Genomic DNA, 16,577 nt, shown 5'->3' on the forward strand with positions numbered 1-16,577 from the left:
CTTATTCTATGATGTATAGTAGAAAAGCCAATGCCAGAATTACTCACCGGTAAATGTCCTAGAAGAGGTGTGATGCTGTCAGACACATAGAGGATGCTTCCACCTGTGGTTACTGCTATAATGAAGCCATCTAATGCCTAAGGAAAACAGACAAGGGGAGAGTGCTTTAACAGGAATGAGTGGTGTAAACAGACGTCTCATCAAGTGTTGATCAAAACAGTTTGACTTCAGCACCATATTGTTACCAAGTTGTAGGAATGTTATATCAAGGTGCAGAACAGTAATTCTCTGATTTTACAGTCTGATTTAACTTTTAGAAGACTCTTTGTAGTCTAATAAAACCTACTATTGAAGCAACAAAGGGCTCACAGGAACATTTCATGTCTCAGTTTTTAAATTAATCACACATTTTAATAATGCAAAATGACTAAGACTGGATCCCTTGGAAGTTATTAAAATGAACATTTGAGCTCTGTGTAAATATCAAAGGATGATGAAAGGATGCAGTCCTCTCTCAAAATGGTACTTCTCTGCAAACCCCATAAATCTCAGTTTGTATTAATGTAACATTGTATATTACTGGGCTTTCATGTAAGTAAAAGCAATGCAAATGATCAAATAATCCTTAGCTTGAGTTTTAATTGAGTGATTTATTTTAAAGGTCATCGTATTAGATTACTCATTCCAAGCGAGATTCACCCTTCTGCAGAGTTTCTTCCCCACTTCAGTCCCACCTTGCAGTAAGCCCCTTCATTCCTAGCACTGAAGGCAAATACCAGCCTTACCCCCATCTCTTTACAGGAGCAATTTCACCTTCAAAATTAGTCTTTTCTTAGTCTGACATGCCAAGTTTTGAGCTCAGTGTTGTTCAAAGTTAAATCTAGGTAGATTTTGAGATCTAAAGCAAGATTAAGTTATTTTTTGGGGGTATTCTCCTCAGAGTGATCTAAAGCAAGATGAGCTTTAGATCGCTATGAAGAGAATGCCCCCAAAAATTAACACTCAATAGTAGGTGCTCAGAGAATATAGTAAAACCTTCCCACGGTCATTAGGAAGTCACTGGTGAGGCTTCCAAACCTTCAAGTGGAACAAGTCTGAGTCCTTTCTGTCAGTTCCTTGGTATTCTGGAGTCAGTGTTGCCAGCAGTATTTGAGCAGTAAAGGCACTGCAAACACGACTGAATCAGAACAGAGTTTGACTATACTCCAATGGCAATACCTGCTCAGGAGACAGGTGTACTGCAAACCTCCTGATCACGGTGCCACAGTGTTACAAAACCATACTGAATATCCAGGCCTGCCTCTGAGCCAGACTAGCAGTTGATCTTGTAAGCCACACCACATCATTCCCACCCCCTCCACCGCTGACTTCAATAAAGGAGAGAATTCTGAGAACACTGGAAAATGCTAATTGTTAAAAAGAAATAGGAAAACACAAAGCCTTGAATAGACATACAAACATATGTTCCTTTTACCAGAGAATGCTGAGCACCCACAACTATTTAAGTCAATGGGAATCTGCTGGTGCTTCAGTCTTTTGAAAAGCAAGTCAATAACTTATACCCCAGTAGAAGAGTAAGTGTTTAGCATCTCTAAAACCCCTCCAGCTGCTATAGTTAGTTTGATTTTGTTAATTTAAGTGCAGAGAATATGTTTTTCTTTAGTGTGGTACATTCAAGCTGTTTTCTATAAAAGCATGATAGCTGTTAACCTGTGGAAGAGAGCAGCGATTTTACAAGGCAGTTGAATTGTGCATGTTACTATGGTGAAGGTTGTTAGTTTTTAAAAAAATCAAGTCTTTATTTCATATCCAATGCAAATTATACAGTGACTCATATCAGAATTCTGTGATAAAATCAAATTAATGGATGCATACATAATTCTATTTTTATTTATTCACGACTGGCCCTTCCAACATTAAGAGGGCATATCCCTCTTCAAAGATTTCCGTGCTGCAATAGTCCTAGATGGACAAACAGAGCCTAATGCCCACTCTTGTGTAGTATGATGACAGCTTTTTCAGTGGGGTAAGAAAAGGCCATTTTCAGGAAAGCTGATGTATTACTGCAGTCAATTAGGCTCTGATTATTTTGAATTAGTGTTTGGAAAAAAATATTCCTATCTTTTAATAACAGGATGGGAAAAGCTTCAAACAGTCTTGTCCAAATGTTAATAAGATTAGTAGAAAGGCAAAATAGCAGGGAATGATGAACATCTGGCACAACAGGACATCCCAACACCCAATGTTATCTTGAAGGGCATGGAAAATCACAGTAATAAGAAGGTGATTTATATGCTGGGAAAACAAAAGTGATTGTTTTAATCTAAAATTTTGTAGCATACAAGTAGAATCAACAAAGGCCCAGCCTGTCAGAACAACTGCCAATTTATTGCTGTCTGAGGGACATATTTCATTGCAGACTGAAGGAGTTACGTATGTTAAGTTCCTGTGCACTGAGAGGGGAATGGGTGGTTGTCAGAGCAATGGGAGCAAAGCGCTGCGTAAAACCAGACTGGGGAGTTTCATCACAACACACTGCAATGGCCAGGGGACTGTCAGCCCCTGGGAGCCAGCAATGTGTTCCAGTTTTATGCCACCCCTTGGTGAATGAAGGTGCTCCCCAACATCCTTCCCTCCCCACTGCCAGAGGCTGGATCATGTCCGATGTTCACATCATTTGTGGGAGGAAGAGAAGCCTGCTCTCAAAGAACACCATGGGGCCATGAAACCTCCATGTGTTTAGTACAGGCAAAGGACCTTGTTAAAGACAATTCTAGCTGAGAGAGAAAAATACATTTTAGCAGCTCTTTTGCATTTCATTTTGAACCTACATAAATGCCATTGAGTCACCTCCCTTCAAATCCCAGCTAGTGTTAAAAGGATCTATGGTATAATTTAAAAACTCTAATTGCAAATGTTAGAATAAAATTTTTTTTGATAAGGACCTTGCAAATCAGAGTGGAAGTATCAACTGTATCAAAGAAAGAGTTACTGTCAGGCTTCATCTGCTTGTACAGCACCTAGCACTAGAGTTTCGCGACACTGTTGCCTTGCATAAATATTAGGTAATATTAACGCCTTCCAGGAACAGAACTGCCACATGCCCTTTACCTCACCTCTGTAAAAATAAAATGTAATCTGTGATTTTAATCTGGCCCCTGGATTGCACTTCTTGAGAGTTGCTGTGCAGTTTAACAGGCTGCAGCAGCACAGTGCAAAGGCACCACTGAGTGAAGAGCAACAAGTGGGGACTTGAGTCCCTTGTCCCACTGATAGCTCTGCTTGACAGTCAAATACAGCAGTACCTGAAACCTCCTCTTTTGGAACTGCACATGACATTTTATTCTAGATTCATGGGTGTTTTCATGACTGCTGGATAAAATTAGGAAAGGCATATATTCATGTTCACCTCCAACATCAGCTGGGTGAATTCTTCATTGCTGAGAAATGAAGGCTTCCAGTCCTGCTGAATTTCAGAAATCTCCGTCTGTGCTGAGACTTCTAGACAAACAAAACATTTAGATCTTTAAAATTCAAATTAACTTCTATCTTGCAATACTATATATGAACTGCTATGAAAAGAGAGAAATCACCTTTATAGTCAAAATTTGCAGTTTTCAAGCAAGGGTTTTGCAATACAGAAACAGTAATGACTATCTAAACCAGCCCCAATCCTGAAATGTTTTCCTTATTTTTTACTCAGGTCAACTTGTACTGACTTCAGTGGGAGTCTGTATTCACAAAGCCATTGGCCTCAAGCAGCATTACTGGGGCACTGAACAAAAGATAAAACCACTTTGCATGAAATTAAAATCAAGGCAAAGATTAGCACATGTCAGATTGCTATTTACAATTTAGTTTCAAAATTAGGATGCTAGAGAGGGTTCAGCCTACAGCTTCTGTGCCAAATAGAGAGCAACAAGAAAACTCCATCAGAGGAGGCCCAAAGGGAAATGACCCCAAACAGCAGGCAAAGCCCTGTTGCTCTGTTTTCCAAAATGTGAGGGAAACATGAGCATTTGCAGCAGGTTTACACTGATGCTACTGCCACCACTGTCTCTCATGCCTACCTACAGCCCCACGGTGCAGGGCAGCCCAGGAGAGGGAATAGAGCATCAGCATCTCATCCCAAATCCAGTCTGGAGGGCAGGGGCTCCTGTGCTGTCAGCCCATGAGACGCTAAAGCAAGATCTGCCCAACTATTGGCCAATTCGGACCTCACAGAGCCTGCAGAAGGCTTGCCCCCTCAGGGCTTTCCATGGAGAGGTCTAGGCACACCGGGATAACAAGGCATAGGTTCACACCGAAACTGGAGACCATACTGGGACTGGAGGCAGCTGGTTGCACTGCAGTGAGCTGGGTTCTTTGGAAAGCAGTCACTCACATTAGCTCCACCTGAGTCAGACAGGGTTATGGGGGACAGAGCTTAGAATTCAGAGAGACTAGAGCTGGTTTAGTTTGCTGCTCCCTCCACTTCTCTAAGAGTGCTTCCTCACTCAGCTCTAGTAGTGAGCGGATAGTGAGCACACACTGACTTCTTTCAGCGCCGCCTGCTAATTAATCCTATTGATTAACACTTCAGAACATGTAACACCCAATGCTCTGTATTCAGAGCACATAGACAAACTGGCCAGAGAAATGCAAATGCTAATGATACTAAAGACAGTAAATTTATATGACTGCCTGTGCATTTTGTCACCTAGGAAGAAATCAAAGCCTCCATTCAGGCTGTATTAGTGGAGATGCAGCTGTCTGCTTCCACCAGCTTGTTTAACTTGCTTTCTGCATGGCTGAGGGCTGTCACTGATGGCACGGCAGCTCTCCACAGCTCCCGTGGTTTTACAGAGATTTGAAAACCAGACTAAGAAAAAGAGTCCATCAGATTTTTGTTAGGTAGTTTCAGAATATAGGATACTTTCTAGCAGATCTGTAGCTTGGAAAAGCTAATGTACATGAAATGGTGACTGTTGGAAGAATTACTTGAGATTTGGGAGATTCTGTGGATTATGAAGAAGGAGGCTGTTTATGAAGGAGAAAAATCTGAAAATTGACCTCCTCCTCCATTATGACTAAAATTTTGGTTTAGCCTACTAAATGAAAGGGAAATACAATTGAATAAACCAGATTCAAAGTATGCTGAAGATAATCAACACTTTTAAATGCTGATGCTTTGTATTACATTGTGTGACTACTAATCTGGTTTAAAAATAGATAATTTGCCTTTTTTTAGCAAGTGCACAAAACCCAGTCACATTCTGACCCAACTGCTGTGGATTTGTAACAGTTAGCTTTCTTTTACCTAGTTGTTCTTCAAGAAAAAGTGCCTTTTTGAGTCAATTATTTGGGTCATCACCTACACCTATCTACACTTATTCAAATCTTGTGTGATTGTTCTTCGCTTGGCTTTATATTTGAGCATATTCACATCCTCCTTTACTCTGCCTTGGGCAGCTAAAAATAAAAGTGATTACTGTCATTTTAAAGAAAGTATACACAACTATTAAACTTTGAAATGTCCTAGTTGTCCCCTCCTGTATAAAACCATAGGTTAATGGGTGGATTCAATGGTTTTAAAGGCCTTTTCCAACCTGAACACAATTCTACCTTGTCTGTGGCAAAAATTCATTTAAGGAGAAACTGCACTCCAACAACAGAACCATTATAATTATTTCCTCAGCAAGACTGATACTTGTGACTCTGTTATGTTGGGAGTCATGATATGGGAGTTTTTACAGTCTTTCCTGTTTCACCCAGTGTTCTCCAGGGAGTGCAGGAGGGAGGTGCTGGATGAGCAAAGGTGAGCCAGGTGAAGCAGTGCATCAGCTCATGAGACCTCCTTCTGCTTTATGGGACTGGGGACACTCCTCACAGTCACTTGCAGAAGACTCTTCTCTCACAGTGGCAGAGCAAGAGAGACCCATTTTAAACCACTGCCCTGATTTATAAGGGAGAAGCATTTCAAAAACTGCTGTTGGTGGATGTCTATGCATCAGAAGGCCAAAGTGCCCATTCCTCTGATTAGAAACTAGACCAAACAGACTAGATCAACAGGGTTAGAAATCTCTGCCCTCTGTGAAGATACATTTCTAAAGGACTTAAATGTCACTGCTGTGAGCATTTTAAAGAACAAACTCTTCTCTTTCTGAGGCTGAACTTTACTACTGCAATGGTATACCGTGCAAATATGATGTAGCTTCTGCTTGTGCAAACCAGGTTAAGCATGTTAGCTATCTGTGGATGCATTTTGCTGAAGCCAGCTTCAAAAACTGAGGCCCTTTCAGGTCTGAGTTTTTGGCTTAATGTGGAAAATTGAGTCCTACACAGTCCACTGAGGAGCAGGGGTGCTGAACAGATTGCTTTCCTGCATTTGTCTGCAGAAAGGGTGGGGCAAATGCTTTGTTCTTCTGCTCAGAATATTGTGAATTTCAAGGAAATCCTCCCTCTGGCCCCAGATCTCTCCTGTTAAAAGCATCTGTCTCCTTCAGGTGTGCTGCAGGGCACTGCTGCCCTCCTTCCCTTGGCTCTTGCCATTTGCCCCCTTCTCTAGCAGGTTGAGAGTCATCTTCCAACTAAAGAGCAAACATGGATTTGGGCAGAACAGTGTTTGCAAATGATTCTTCTTGATGCGATAGAAAAAAAACCCAAACATCTTATGTTGGCACTTTTAGGTCCCTCAAGCCATTCTGATAATCACTGAAGGAAACAGGATATTATAGTAACTGTCTGGCAAGTGCATGAAGAGCTGCAGTGAATCTTACCATTGTGTTTCTGCAGAAAGCCAATGACTTTTTCCAGCACAGTAGTTTTGTCCATTTTGCGAGTGTTGCCTGGAAGCATGGAGCTGAGCTCTTTGATGAGAACATTGAACTGATCACGCCTCTTCTTCTCAGACTTGTTACGTGAAGCCCTGTAGATAGGGTAAAAGAAAAAAAGGATGAGCAGACCAAGAGAAAAATGATCATGTACCTTTTCTTTACAATGTTGGCATAAAGAATTTAGCTTGCTACATGCCTCAGCATGTGAGACTGACACTGGATTCCATCAAAACTGCAGAGGCAAGTAGGAGACAACAGTTCCCACCTCCTGTTCTTGTCTTTGAGCTGCCTTTAGTATCCAGTGGAGAGATGGAGGCTCTGCTCACCCCTCTGTGCTGCCTCTAGACACTCTGGTTGAGCTTGTCAGGTCAGCATTGAGCCTATAGTTGAAGGAGCTCTGTCCATCTCCTAAACATATGTGGGATCCTGAAAGCTCATGTACCCTCTGAGGAGGCATTCAGAGCGAGAAGAAATAGGAGTAACAGTAAAATCATCCATAAAGAGGACTGCGGACTGAATCATAGCCATCTGTGCAGTCTTAACAGAAGACAGGGACCCCAGTCTTGCAGCTGTTGCACTGGAGATGGTTTTACCCAGAGGAATCTCCCACTTTGGTTACAGGTGCTCTGCCTATCTCCAGGCTGGCAGAGAAGAATAAGGCCGTTGTCTTCCAGTCATTAAGATCAGGGATATGAGTAGAAGTTGCTGCAGCTCCCATATAGTTCATGCGCCAAGTTTTCGTTCTCCTTTCCAAGGTCACATGGGCAAGCAGGATAGAGGGCATCAGCATGGCTTATCCCAGTATGGACCAGGTCTGAGGCTGGGATGTGTTCCGAGACCTGGGGTCTCAGAAGGGCCAGAAGTGCTTGCCCTTAACCTCTGTGTGCCACTGGGAAAATCACTTAATGTCATGGTGCCCTGAGTCTTTAGGTGTAAAATGAATATTCTACAGCTCATGGACTCTTCACAGAGAGCCTGCTTCTACTGCTATGTTGGAAGAGCTCACACAAAGAAAGGATCTGATTTTATTTGGGGTGTTTTGGCACCATCAGAGTACTGTCATTAAGGCTGTTGAAAATTTTTTCATCATGTTCGCTTTGTTGTTTGGGATTTAAAAAATTATATGTCAATCTATACATGAGCAAGTGTTTTCTGAATTGTTCCCATGAATACAAAAATTGTTTGGCTTGGAGGTTGTCACCTGGACTTCCATGGCCATGTGAAAATAGAAATAAATATAACCCAGAACATTTGTTTGTCCTCAAGCAGACAAGATTTGCCTTGTCAATTATGTGAAGATCAAAAAATCTGGTTACATGTAGACAGCAAAGAAAAGCCAAGACGCTGGTTCTCTGAATTTCTCTCCCAGCTAACTCTGCTGTGCCTCATAAACAGCTCTGGATGCACACTGCTGAAAATCAGAGCAGAATTTAGCCCAGCATCTACATCCCCTCCAAGGACCAGGATGGCAATAAACATTTTCTGCAGAGAAATCACTACAGAGGCTTCTGGATGTTACTACTGACAGAAGGGTAATTTTTGTTTGTCTTGCTCTCAATCCTGAACACACTTGGAGATACACTGGATAGAAGCCAATGCTTGATTATTTTACAGCTTTGAACACAAGAGATTGGGTGGATACTGTCTGACTGATTTCAGCCTGTTCTTATTACAGTGCAAAAGGCTGTCAGAACAAGATGTGAAAAGCTCCAGCCTTATTCCATTTCTCTACAGTTCAAGGGAATGTTAAGAATATCAACATTTTACGTCCTCATAATTCAATCCTCAGTTCATTTTAAGCTTAAAGAGTCCAGATTTCCCTGAAAATAGAATAAACCACCAACTGTCGATAGGGAAAGTGTTGCATTTTTGAAGGAAAAAAAGAAAAAAAAGCCTTGACAGAAATATAAAGTATCTATTTTTAACACTTGACATTTTATTCACAAAGGAAATATAAAAACTCCTCTAGTGGAAATAACTCTACTAAGATCTGAATCAATGATTACAGCAAAATTTTGTAAAGGAAAAAAATGATAAAAAAATGGGAAAAATAGAGAGAAAAACTACCCCTGCAGTGTTGAAAATGCTTTGTTTAGTATAGTTTTAAATGTATTAAGTAAGATAGTTTTCATCACTTCCCTTTGAAGACTCTTTCCTAGACTTGCTTACTTCACTGCTAGGGCATACAATCACAGTAAGCCCAAAAAACCTCTGAATTAATTCTATACTATTTGTCCCAGTTCTCCTTCTTCCTTGCTACTCCAAAAAGATTACAGCACATACAAGGGGAAGAAGGAAACACAGTATGAATAAAGTCAGGTTTTTTAGTGAGTACAGCTAAAGGCAGTACAGAAAAGCCTGAATTCAGAACGAACAAAATCACCAGTTTAACATGTGTTAAAAACAGCCATTTTTGTTCTTTTACATATTTGCTGCTTATTGTGTTAGAGAGACTGATACTGACTAGTAGCCACTACGCCTTGCTGATTTACAATGAAATGTGACTGTAGACTAAATTTCGCATTTCTTTTTACTGTCCATTGAAGTATGTTATATATGTATCAATGCAAGTAACTGTACCACATACCTTCATTCAGATTCTTAAATTTACTTTTTATTTCAGTGGAAAATGGCAGGTGGTAGTCTTCATGATTAAGCACTTTCTCATGGTTCACTTCAAGCTGGTTTTGGTTGGAATTTGGAATTCAACTGAATTGCAAAAAAAGTATTTAAGATTATTTACTATCAAAGCAAGCTGAAAGAAGAGAAAATAGAGAAAAAAGTGCACAAAGCACACTTTCTGTTTAGAATTAATAAATCCATAAAACAAAATAAACTTCATCTAGCATCAAAGAACTGAAAATGAAATTATGGTTTCTGATCTCCAGAAGATCAGAAGACCTCACATGGGTCTTCAGTGCTCCCAAGTGTGGTGCCATCATATCCACATTTTAGTTCTCAGGTCTTTGGGGTGGAGCTGTGCCTTAGGGAGTCAGACGATGCAGAATGGGGCTCAATTTAACCAGTGTCCTAAAAGAAGAGCTCTTTATCTTTGCCAAATACTAGACACCTGGCACAGGGGTGGGAGTGTAAGTGGCTCTTCTTGCAAGAGGATGGATCCTCTTTTCATGTCTATATAATACAAACTGTATGTGCCTAATAAATTGCAGTAGATATAAATGGTGTGTGTGTGTATTTCTAACCTGAGAAACCCAGCTCCTGGCTTGAGTCCACCCCCAAAGACATAGATCCAGAAATTTCCAGTCTCAGCTACTTTTAACAAAGAAAATGAAAGGAGAGAACAATTTTCTTGGCTTTTTTTATCTTCTCTCAGTTTCTCAGCACTGAGAGACGCAGCTCTTATACTGAACAGAAGAAAACAATGAAAGCATTTCTCCTATGTACAGGACAGGTGGGAGTCCTCAGTTTTCAACACAAGGCAGCAAAGTGTTCATCAAATGGCTTCTCCAGAGTTTAACTTTCTTTAAACCTTTGGAAGAAAACCTGTAGCTTTTAAATTAATTTGAATGGTTTTAGTATAATATATTAACTTTAGACCTTCATGAAGACTCTCATGATTTCCAACTTGATTTCAAATATCGCTTTATTTCTAAAAAGAAAAATTACTTAAATTTAAATCTGAAGAAGCAATTTCCTTTCTTCATTTTCAAAGTTATCATTTTTTTTCATGCACCTTGATAGAGGCCTGCCCCAAGGTACGATAAAAATTTCCTCTGGGAACAAACAGCATGAAAACCATATCGGATGGTGATGACAATCACTGATAGTGAAGATACGTGTTATCCTATTTTTTCATATATTCATTTGTTTAATGCATTTTTAATTAAACAATTAACATACAAATATCTATAAGATAATCAGGCCTTAAGCAGGTGAAGTGGCACTGCAAGGCAGGCTCTCTACTGCACACTCTCTGAATGGGAGCAAAGGGGAACAGCTGAGCTTGGCTGCAGTCCGTGCTGACCTATATTGGTGAGAAAAAGCTGCAGGGAGGGAAAGAAGCAGAGAAGGAATCAAAGGAGATGAAACTGGATCAACTGCTTGTGCCTAGACTGGAAATACTCTCATTAGAGAGAACCAAGGGGAAAAATGTGGGCAACCCACTGCTCTCTCTAAAGTAATTAAACTGCAGGCTGTGGCATTGATAACCTCAAATGCTTCCAAACCACTTTTCTGCAGATGCCGGTCAGCTCTGACAGTTATTAAGAGTTTTATTGCCACAGGTCTTCTGCCTTGAAACACCCCTTTTCCCTCCCCTCAAAGGGTTTACAATGAATTCCTGTCAACCAGGACTCGACTGAGTGCAGGATACATGTGAATATAGGTTTGGGCCAGTTTTGAGCTGACTTTTCATGGTCTTTCTCTGCTCTGAAGTTAACTTCTGGGTGTTTTCATTACTATGAGATAGACATTGATAAATACATGACCATCCTAATAGAAAAAAATAGCCACACTCTTTCAGTTCTTTTTTTTGTTTGTTTTGGTAAAACGTGTTTTGTTTTTTTTTAAAAACCCACATTTTTGTACACTTGGGAAGCTCAGATGATATATTATAGAGGCAGGAGTATGTTGTTGGTGCTTCAGCTCTGATGTTCTGCAGCAATGTGAAGAACATGATCAATGCCCTGGCTTTTTTAACATTATCCACAGGAAACACTGCTGCTTTATTTGCTTCTTACAGGGCAGCCAAGAGTAGGAGTCTGTGAGATGGCAGTTTTTCAAGTTGTGCTTAACTGTATTTTACTCTCTCTCTCTCTTTGATTAATTGATTATGGATAAAACAGCTTCTGCAGCAACAAACCCTATAAAGCTCATCACATAGAGTTATAAAAGAAAAGGTGCTCACCTCTTTGCCCTGTCTTTCTCATCTTCATCCATTAGATTGTCTAAGCAGTTTTTTCTGTTGAAGGAATGCGAGAATCATTATGAATTGTCATTTTGTTAGCTCTACTTGCAGGTTAATCTCACAGTTGCTCTATTTCATTTTAATAACAGAGTGATGATATCCAGGTCAGATAAATGTGTCAGCAGTGCTTTACGCCACAGCCCTTGATTTTAGGAAACATCCATTGTGGGTAATGTTATTCCTGAGTGTTATGCTACCCTTAGGGGTTTAGCCAGGGATCAAGGCTCCCAGGCACCACACAGTGCATCAGCAGAGTGCAAAAAAACAGCCACCTCTTTGAGATCTTTTCATATGGAGGTTACTCTCTGCAGACTCATAGGCTGGATGAACCCTGGGGTCTGTCCAAATAGCAAAGGCACTTTCAGTGCTCCCACATTCCCTTAAAAACTATTTCCAGTGCAAGAGTCAGTATCACTGATGACTCTGACTTCCCAGGTGGACCTTCCTACTGGGAGGCTCTTTGTCCTCCTCTATGGTTCCTTCCCCAAAGCCAAAAGTGATGGTAGCAACTCTACTGAATTACACCCCAAAGTGTCCTCATAAATCCCACTCCATAAGCCACACTGTGAAAAATCCCTCTTGCAGCCCAGCCAGACTGCCTGCCCAGCACTGCTGACACTGAGTGTGGGGACTGTGCCATCCCCATCACTCTTTTTGCTAATCTTCATCAAAACATCGTGTTCTGCTGTCAGCTTTGGAGTCCAATTGCTCCAGCAGTTTGAGCTGTAAAGAGAATGTACTCTGAGCACAAGATATGTCCATAAAGCCACAGAAAAGGGTCAATTCAGTAAATTTGTGTAGGCAAGGTGAAGGGAAAAATACAAGAGGCATACAGCTGAAGGCCGAGTGCCTCAGAAACACTTCTCACCAGTTCACTGACCATAATCCTCTGCTCCTTGGCTTTATGAGAAAAGGATGCTTGAGCTGTAACCACTTCAGCCTGAGGAAGAAACCCTGTGCTGCTGCAGCTTCTCATGCACCGGGCACCCACGTTGGGTACAAAAGTTGCGTGGTGCTGCATCCCACACAAACATTTTTGGAAACAGCAGCACATGCTGCTACAAACCCTGGATATTGTCAAAGCATCATGCTCAAAGCAGCAGTGTAATGACAGGCAATGATAACACTCATTTTCAGCAATCAATGTTTCTCATTTAATGAGTCCTCAACATATAAGAAAGACATGAATAAAATTAGAGGGGGGAAAGGGAAAGTTAATTGCTAGGCTTTATTTAAGCCCATGTTACTTTCCACATGTGCGTCACACATAAATTTGCCTGTTTGAAGAACATTTTATAAAAACCAGGAGTGAAAACTTCTTTATAGTAAGAACAGTGGATAAATTCCTTCCTTCTGCTACTAGTTCTCTTACAGCAATATTCTACCTGTTCATTACTCAACAGTTAGCTAAGAAAACAAAACTACCCTGGAACTTTTTATTAAATGAGTCATGAAGAATTAAAGCCATGGGTCACTGATTGGAGGATAAAGCTACTACTTCATGGCATTCAGTTTATATATGGGTAAGAATAAATAGAAAATATGAAGGCCAAAGGACTGGTTTTTTAAGCAATAACTTGAAAATTTAAGTTGCTGAATTGTATTATACAAAACAAAGTAACATTAGTTTTTAGATTTTTTTTTCAGATATTTATTTGGACTTGCAAAACAGTCATCATAATCTGTATTTTGGACCAGGAAAATTTACAGGCCTAGTTAAATTTTACTTACCAGTGTTTTACAAATACTTCAGGTGCTTATTTGTTCAGTCCCATAATGAGACTGCTATCCCAACAAGTGTGTTTCCAACTAATTCAGGCTAATATGTAGTGCCAATATTCAGTGGCTTTTGTTGTTATTTGTCCACATACTGCAATCAAAATGTTCACATATCCGACTCAAGAATAAAAAAGGCATCACTGACACAGCAGTGGTCAGCATTTAGGATTTTGCAGCCTTTCTTTGCTAAACCTTTGCTCAAAATCATAGAATCATACAATGTTACAGAGTTTGGAGGAACCTTAAAGATCACATTGTCCCAACTGGTGGGGGCACACCTGGCACTAGATCAGGTTGCCTTGAACACTGCCAGGATTGAGGCATCTTCAATTGCCCCCAGCAACCGTTTCAGTGCCCCACCACCCTCACAGCACAGCACAGCACAAACTCTGTAGCATACACCCTTGATGCATATAGGGTATGACAAGAAAATGGGCCAGTGCCACCAAAAGAAGTTGCTCTCCCTGAATCCTTAAAGGTCTCCTCTGATGCACTGAGGCCTCCTCCGGTTTCCCAACAGAAAGCAGGAATATCGGCACAAGAGCTCTGACTGGATGTAAGGAAGAATGCAAGTGGGTGAGGCAGTCAGCATCAGTGTTGCTCAGCTCTGGCTGTTTAAGAGAATCACAATGTACCTAATAGAAAGGGCTTCCTACAGCTGTACCCTGTAAACCATGAAGAAATTACACTGCCAGGAAGCCTTTACTATTGAGAGAGAGCAACAGATCTAACTGGTCTGTTCTGCCAAGGATTTGGCTAGCTCTGTAAAGTACTCATGGCCAGCTTCCAGTAAACAAGGTTCCTCACTGACTGACATGAAATTCTGGACCTGCTGTGCTGTTGCTAGCATGAGACAATTTCTAATTGTCATTTTGCTTCTGTTTGCTCACATGGCAAAATCTCCAGAGCATCACAAGCATTGCTAACAGGGTTTGCCAGTACATATGTACCATATGAAGTTAAAATTTTTCTCAATAAAATAGATACATCAGAGTATACAACTGCTGTGACCTGGTATTGCCATCCCTCTCCTGAGCCCCACCAGATGCTGGCTTGCACCTAGACAAAGAAATCCATGGCATGGAGCCTAGATAGGTGCTTAGTGTAACCTGCTTTCTTCATGTTATCCTCCCAGTCCCTCAGCTGGGAAAGTCCCAGATTGCAAACTGGTAATCTACTGTCTCATCCCTGTCAGTGCCTGGTTTAGGAGGAAATTCCAGCTCATTGCAATGATAGCTTTGTTTAGGCCACCTTTGCTAGGGCCCTCTCCATGTGGAGCAAGCAGTGCTGTCCCTAGAAAAGGCTGCTTGGTCGTTCAGGATGCTGCCGCATGAGACTGTCATCTCCGGGGTCAAGTCTCTAATGACCCATATCCTGAACTGCCTGCATGCAGGGTTGGGTCTGCGGCTTCCAGCTGCTTCCTATCACCTGCCGTTTTCGACCCTCAATTGTCGCTACAGGGCTTTGCAATGTGGGTGAACCCTTCAAGCCTGCGCAATGGATTTTTTAGGTGAGGCACAGCATGCGCAGAACTGGCCCCACCCTTTACTCCTAAGGTTCATCTGCCACAGCCTAGCGAGCTTGGACGGTGACAGTGAATACCTTAGGACGTAGGTTTGGTTAGAGTATCCTTCTCTTAGATGGATGGCCTTACAGGGCTAAGCGAGCTCCATCTGCCCGAGTTTGTGGTTGGAGTTGTCCTTCTCCTAGGATGGTTGCCAGATGGCTAGCGAGCCCATCCTGCCTGTGGACACACTTTGTCTGACCCTTCAGCTGAGACCTGTCTGGCATGGGAGACCCTACCGGTGGCACAAACCCCCTCCAGCATAGCTCTCAACCTCATGAGGGCATGCCAAGCAATGATAGAGGCAGTCAGTAAATACCATGGCTTTGTGCCATAGCTCCCCTTCAGAGAGGTGACACAAAAAACGAAGTGGTACAAGGACTTCTCAAGACTTGAAGTATCCTTTCTTGCTAACAAAGAAAATTTGGAAACCTATGGGTAACAACACCACGATGTAACTCCTGCCAACAGAGTATTTAACAGTGACAGTTACATTTGGAGCTTCATTAATATTATCGTTATCATTAAGGAGTGAAGACTACACCTCAAAAAGATGGGAACTACCTGGAAAAAGGAGGAGAAAGCTCACATACTCCCACCAGGGTGGTACTCAGACAAACACACAGAAAGATGCATACCTACAAGTGGGGAAAAATGGCATTTTAGAAAAAAAAGACTGGCCAAAACTGTTAACCATGTAGCCCTGGCTTAGTTATCAGATGGGGAATAACAGCACAAACATCCCCACACCATTCATTCATACAATGAATAGTTGCTTTGGAAAGAAGTAGTTCAGGCAGAGTGCCAGCTCGCTCCAGGGACTCTCCAGAAGAAAGGTTGCACATGTTTATTTTGATACAGTCTATTCCCAGTGGACACAGGACTTGCACTATAAAAATTCATCTGGCACTGATCACCTTATCCTGTGATAGAAACATGTATTTTAGTGAGCTAAACTACTACTCTTCCGTGTTGGTGAGGTTGGTTTCTCTCCTTCCTGTCCTACTGCTCATAAGGATATGCTATAGACACTCAAATGTAAGTAATCAGCTGTTGCTTTCCCGTTAATTTGCCACAAGGCCAGCTAACAGTTCTTACAAATCAGCCTGGTATTTAACAAGAATTGTTAATCATAGTTGTTTAACTCAACTGAATTAACTGAATTAACTCCAGCTGGAGTTGGACCAAGAGTTGGTCTTGATGATCTCAGAGGTCTTTACCAACCCAATCGATTCTATTTTTTTTTTAATTTTTCTTTTAAATCAGAGATGTAAATTTCTTTCAGAGGTCCTGGGATGTGCCTGGGGAAGCCTGGTGAGAAATCACAGTGCTTGTGGTCCTCTGGTCATTATGTTGGGCAGTGCAAGCTAAAAAATGGACCTTTCCTCCCCTTCCCTCTCTGACATGGTGGGGTGTTTGCCTCCATCACACCAGAGGCCTGCTTGGGTATTCAACCATTTGTCCTATATAGGGTATGCTCAGCCCTGGGGAG

The 16,577-nt window shown here is 41.4% G+C and overlaps 1 protein-coding gene across 7 annotated transcripts in view; it reads right to left on the bottom strand.

Annotated features, from left to right (window-relative positions):
* The window catches only part of NPAS2 (neuronal PAS domain protein 2), a 133,377-nt gene that overhangs the window by 40,527 nt on the left and 76,273 nt on the right, over positions 1-16,577 (bottom strand). For 6 of the 7 annotated variants that reach the window (XM_071580925.1, XM_071580515.1, XM_071580688.1 and 3 more), the window contains 4 exons: positions 11,683-11,736; positions 6,759-6,907; positions 3,410-3,501; positions 48-137 (listed from right to left, as the gene is read on the bottom strand). In XM_071580925.1, coding sequence (XP_071437026.1) covers positions 48-137; positions 3,410-3,501; positions 6,759-6,907; positions 11,683-11,714 — 363 coding nt within the window. In that variant the 5' untranslated portion in view covers positions 11,715-11,736. Of the gene's footprint in view, positions 1-47; positions 138-3,409; positions 3,502-6,758; positions 6,908-9,402; positions 9,518-11,682; positions 11,737-16,577 lie in introns of those variants that run through there. The other variant, XM_071581007.1, reaches the window with a different exon arrangement.

Source organism: Pithys albifrons, chromosome 1 (genome assembly GCF_047495875.1).
Source record: "Pithys albifrons albifrons isolate INPA30051 chromosome 1, PitAlb_v1, whole genome shotgun sequence".
In the NCBI taxonomy this organism is placed as follows: Eukaryota; Metazoa; Chordata; class Aves; order Passeriformes; family Thamnophilidae; genus Pithys; species Pithys albifrons.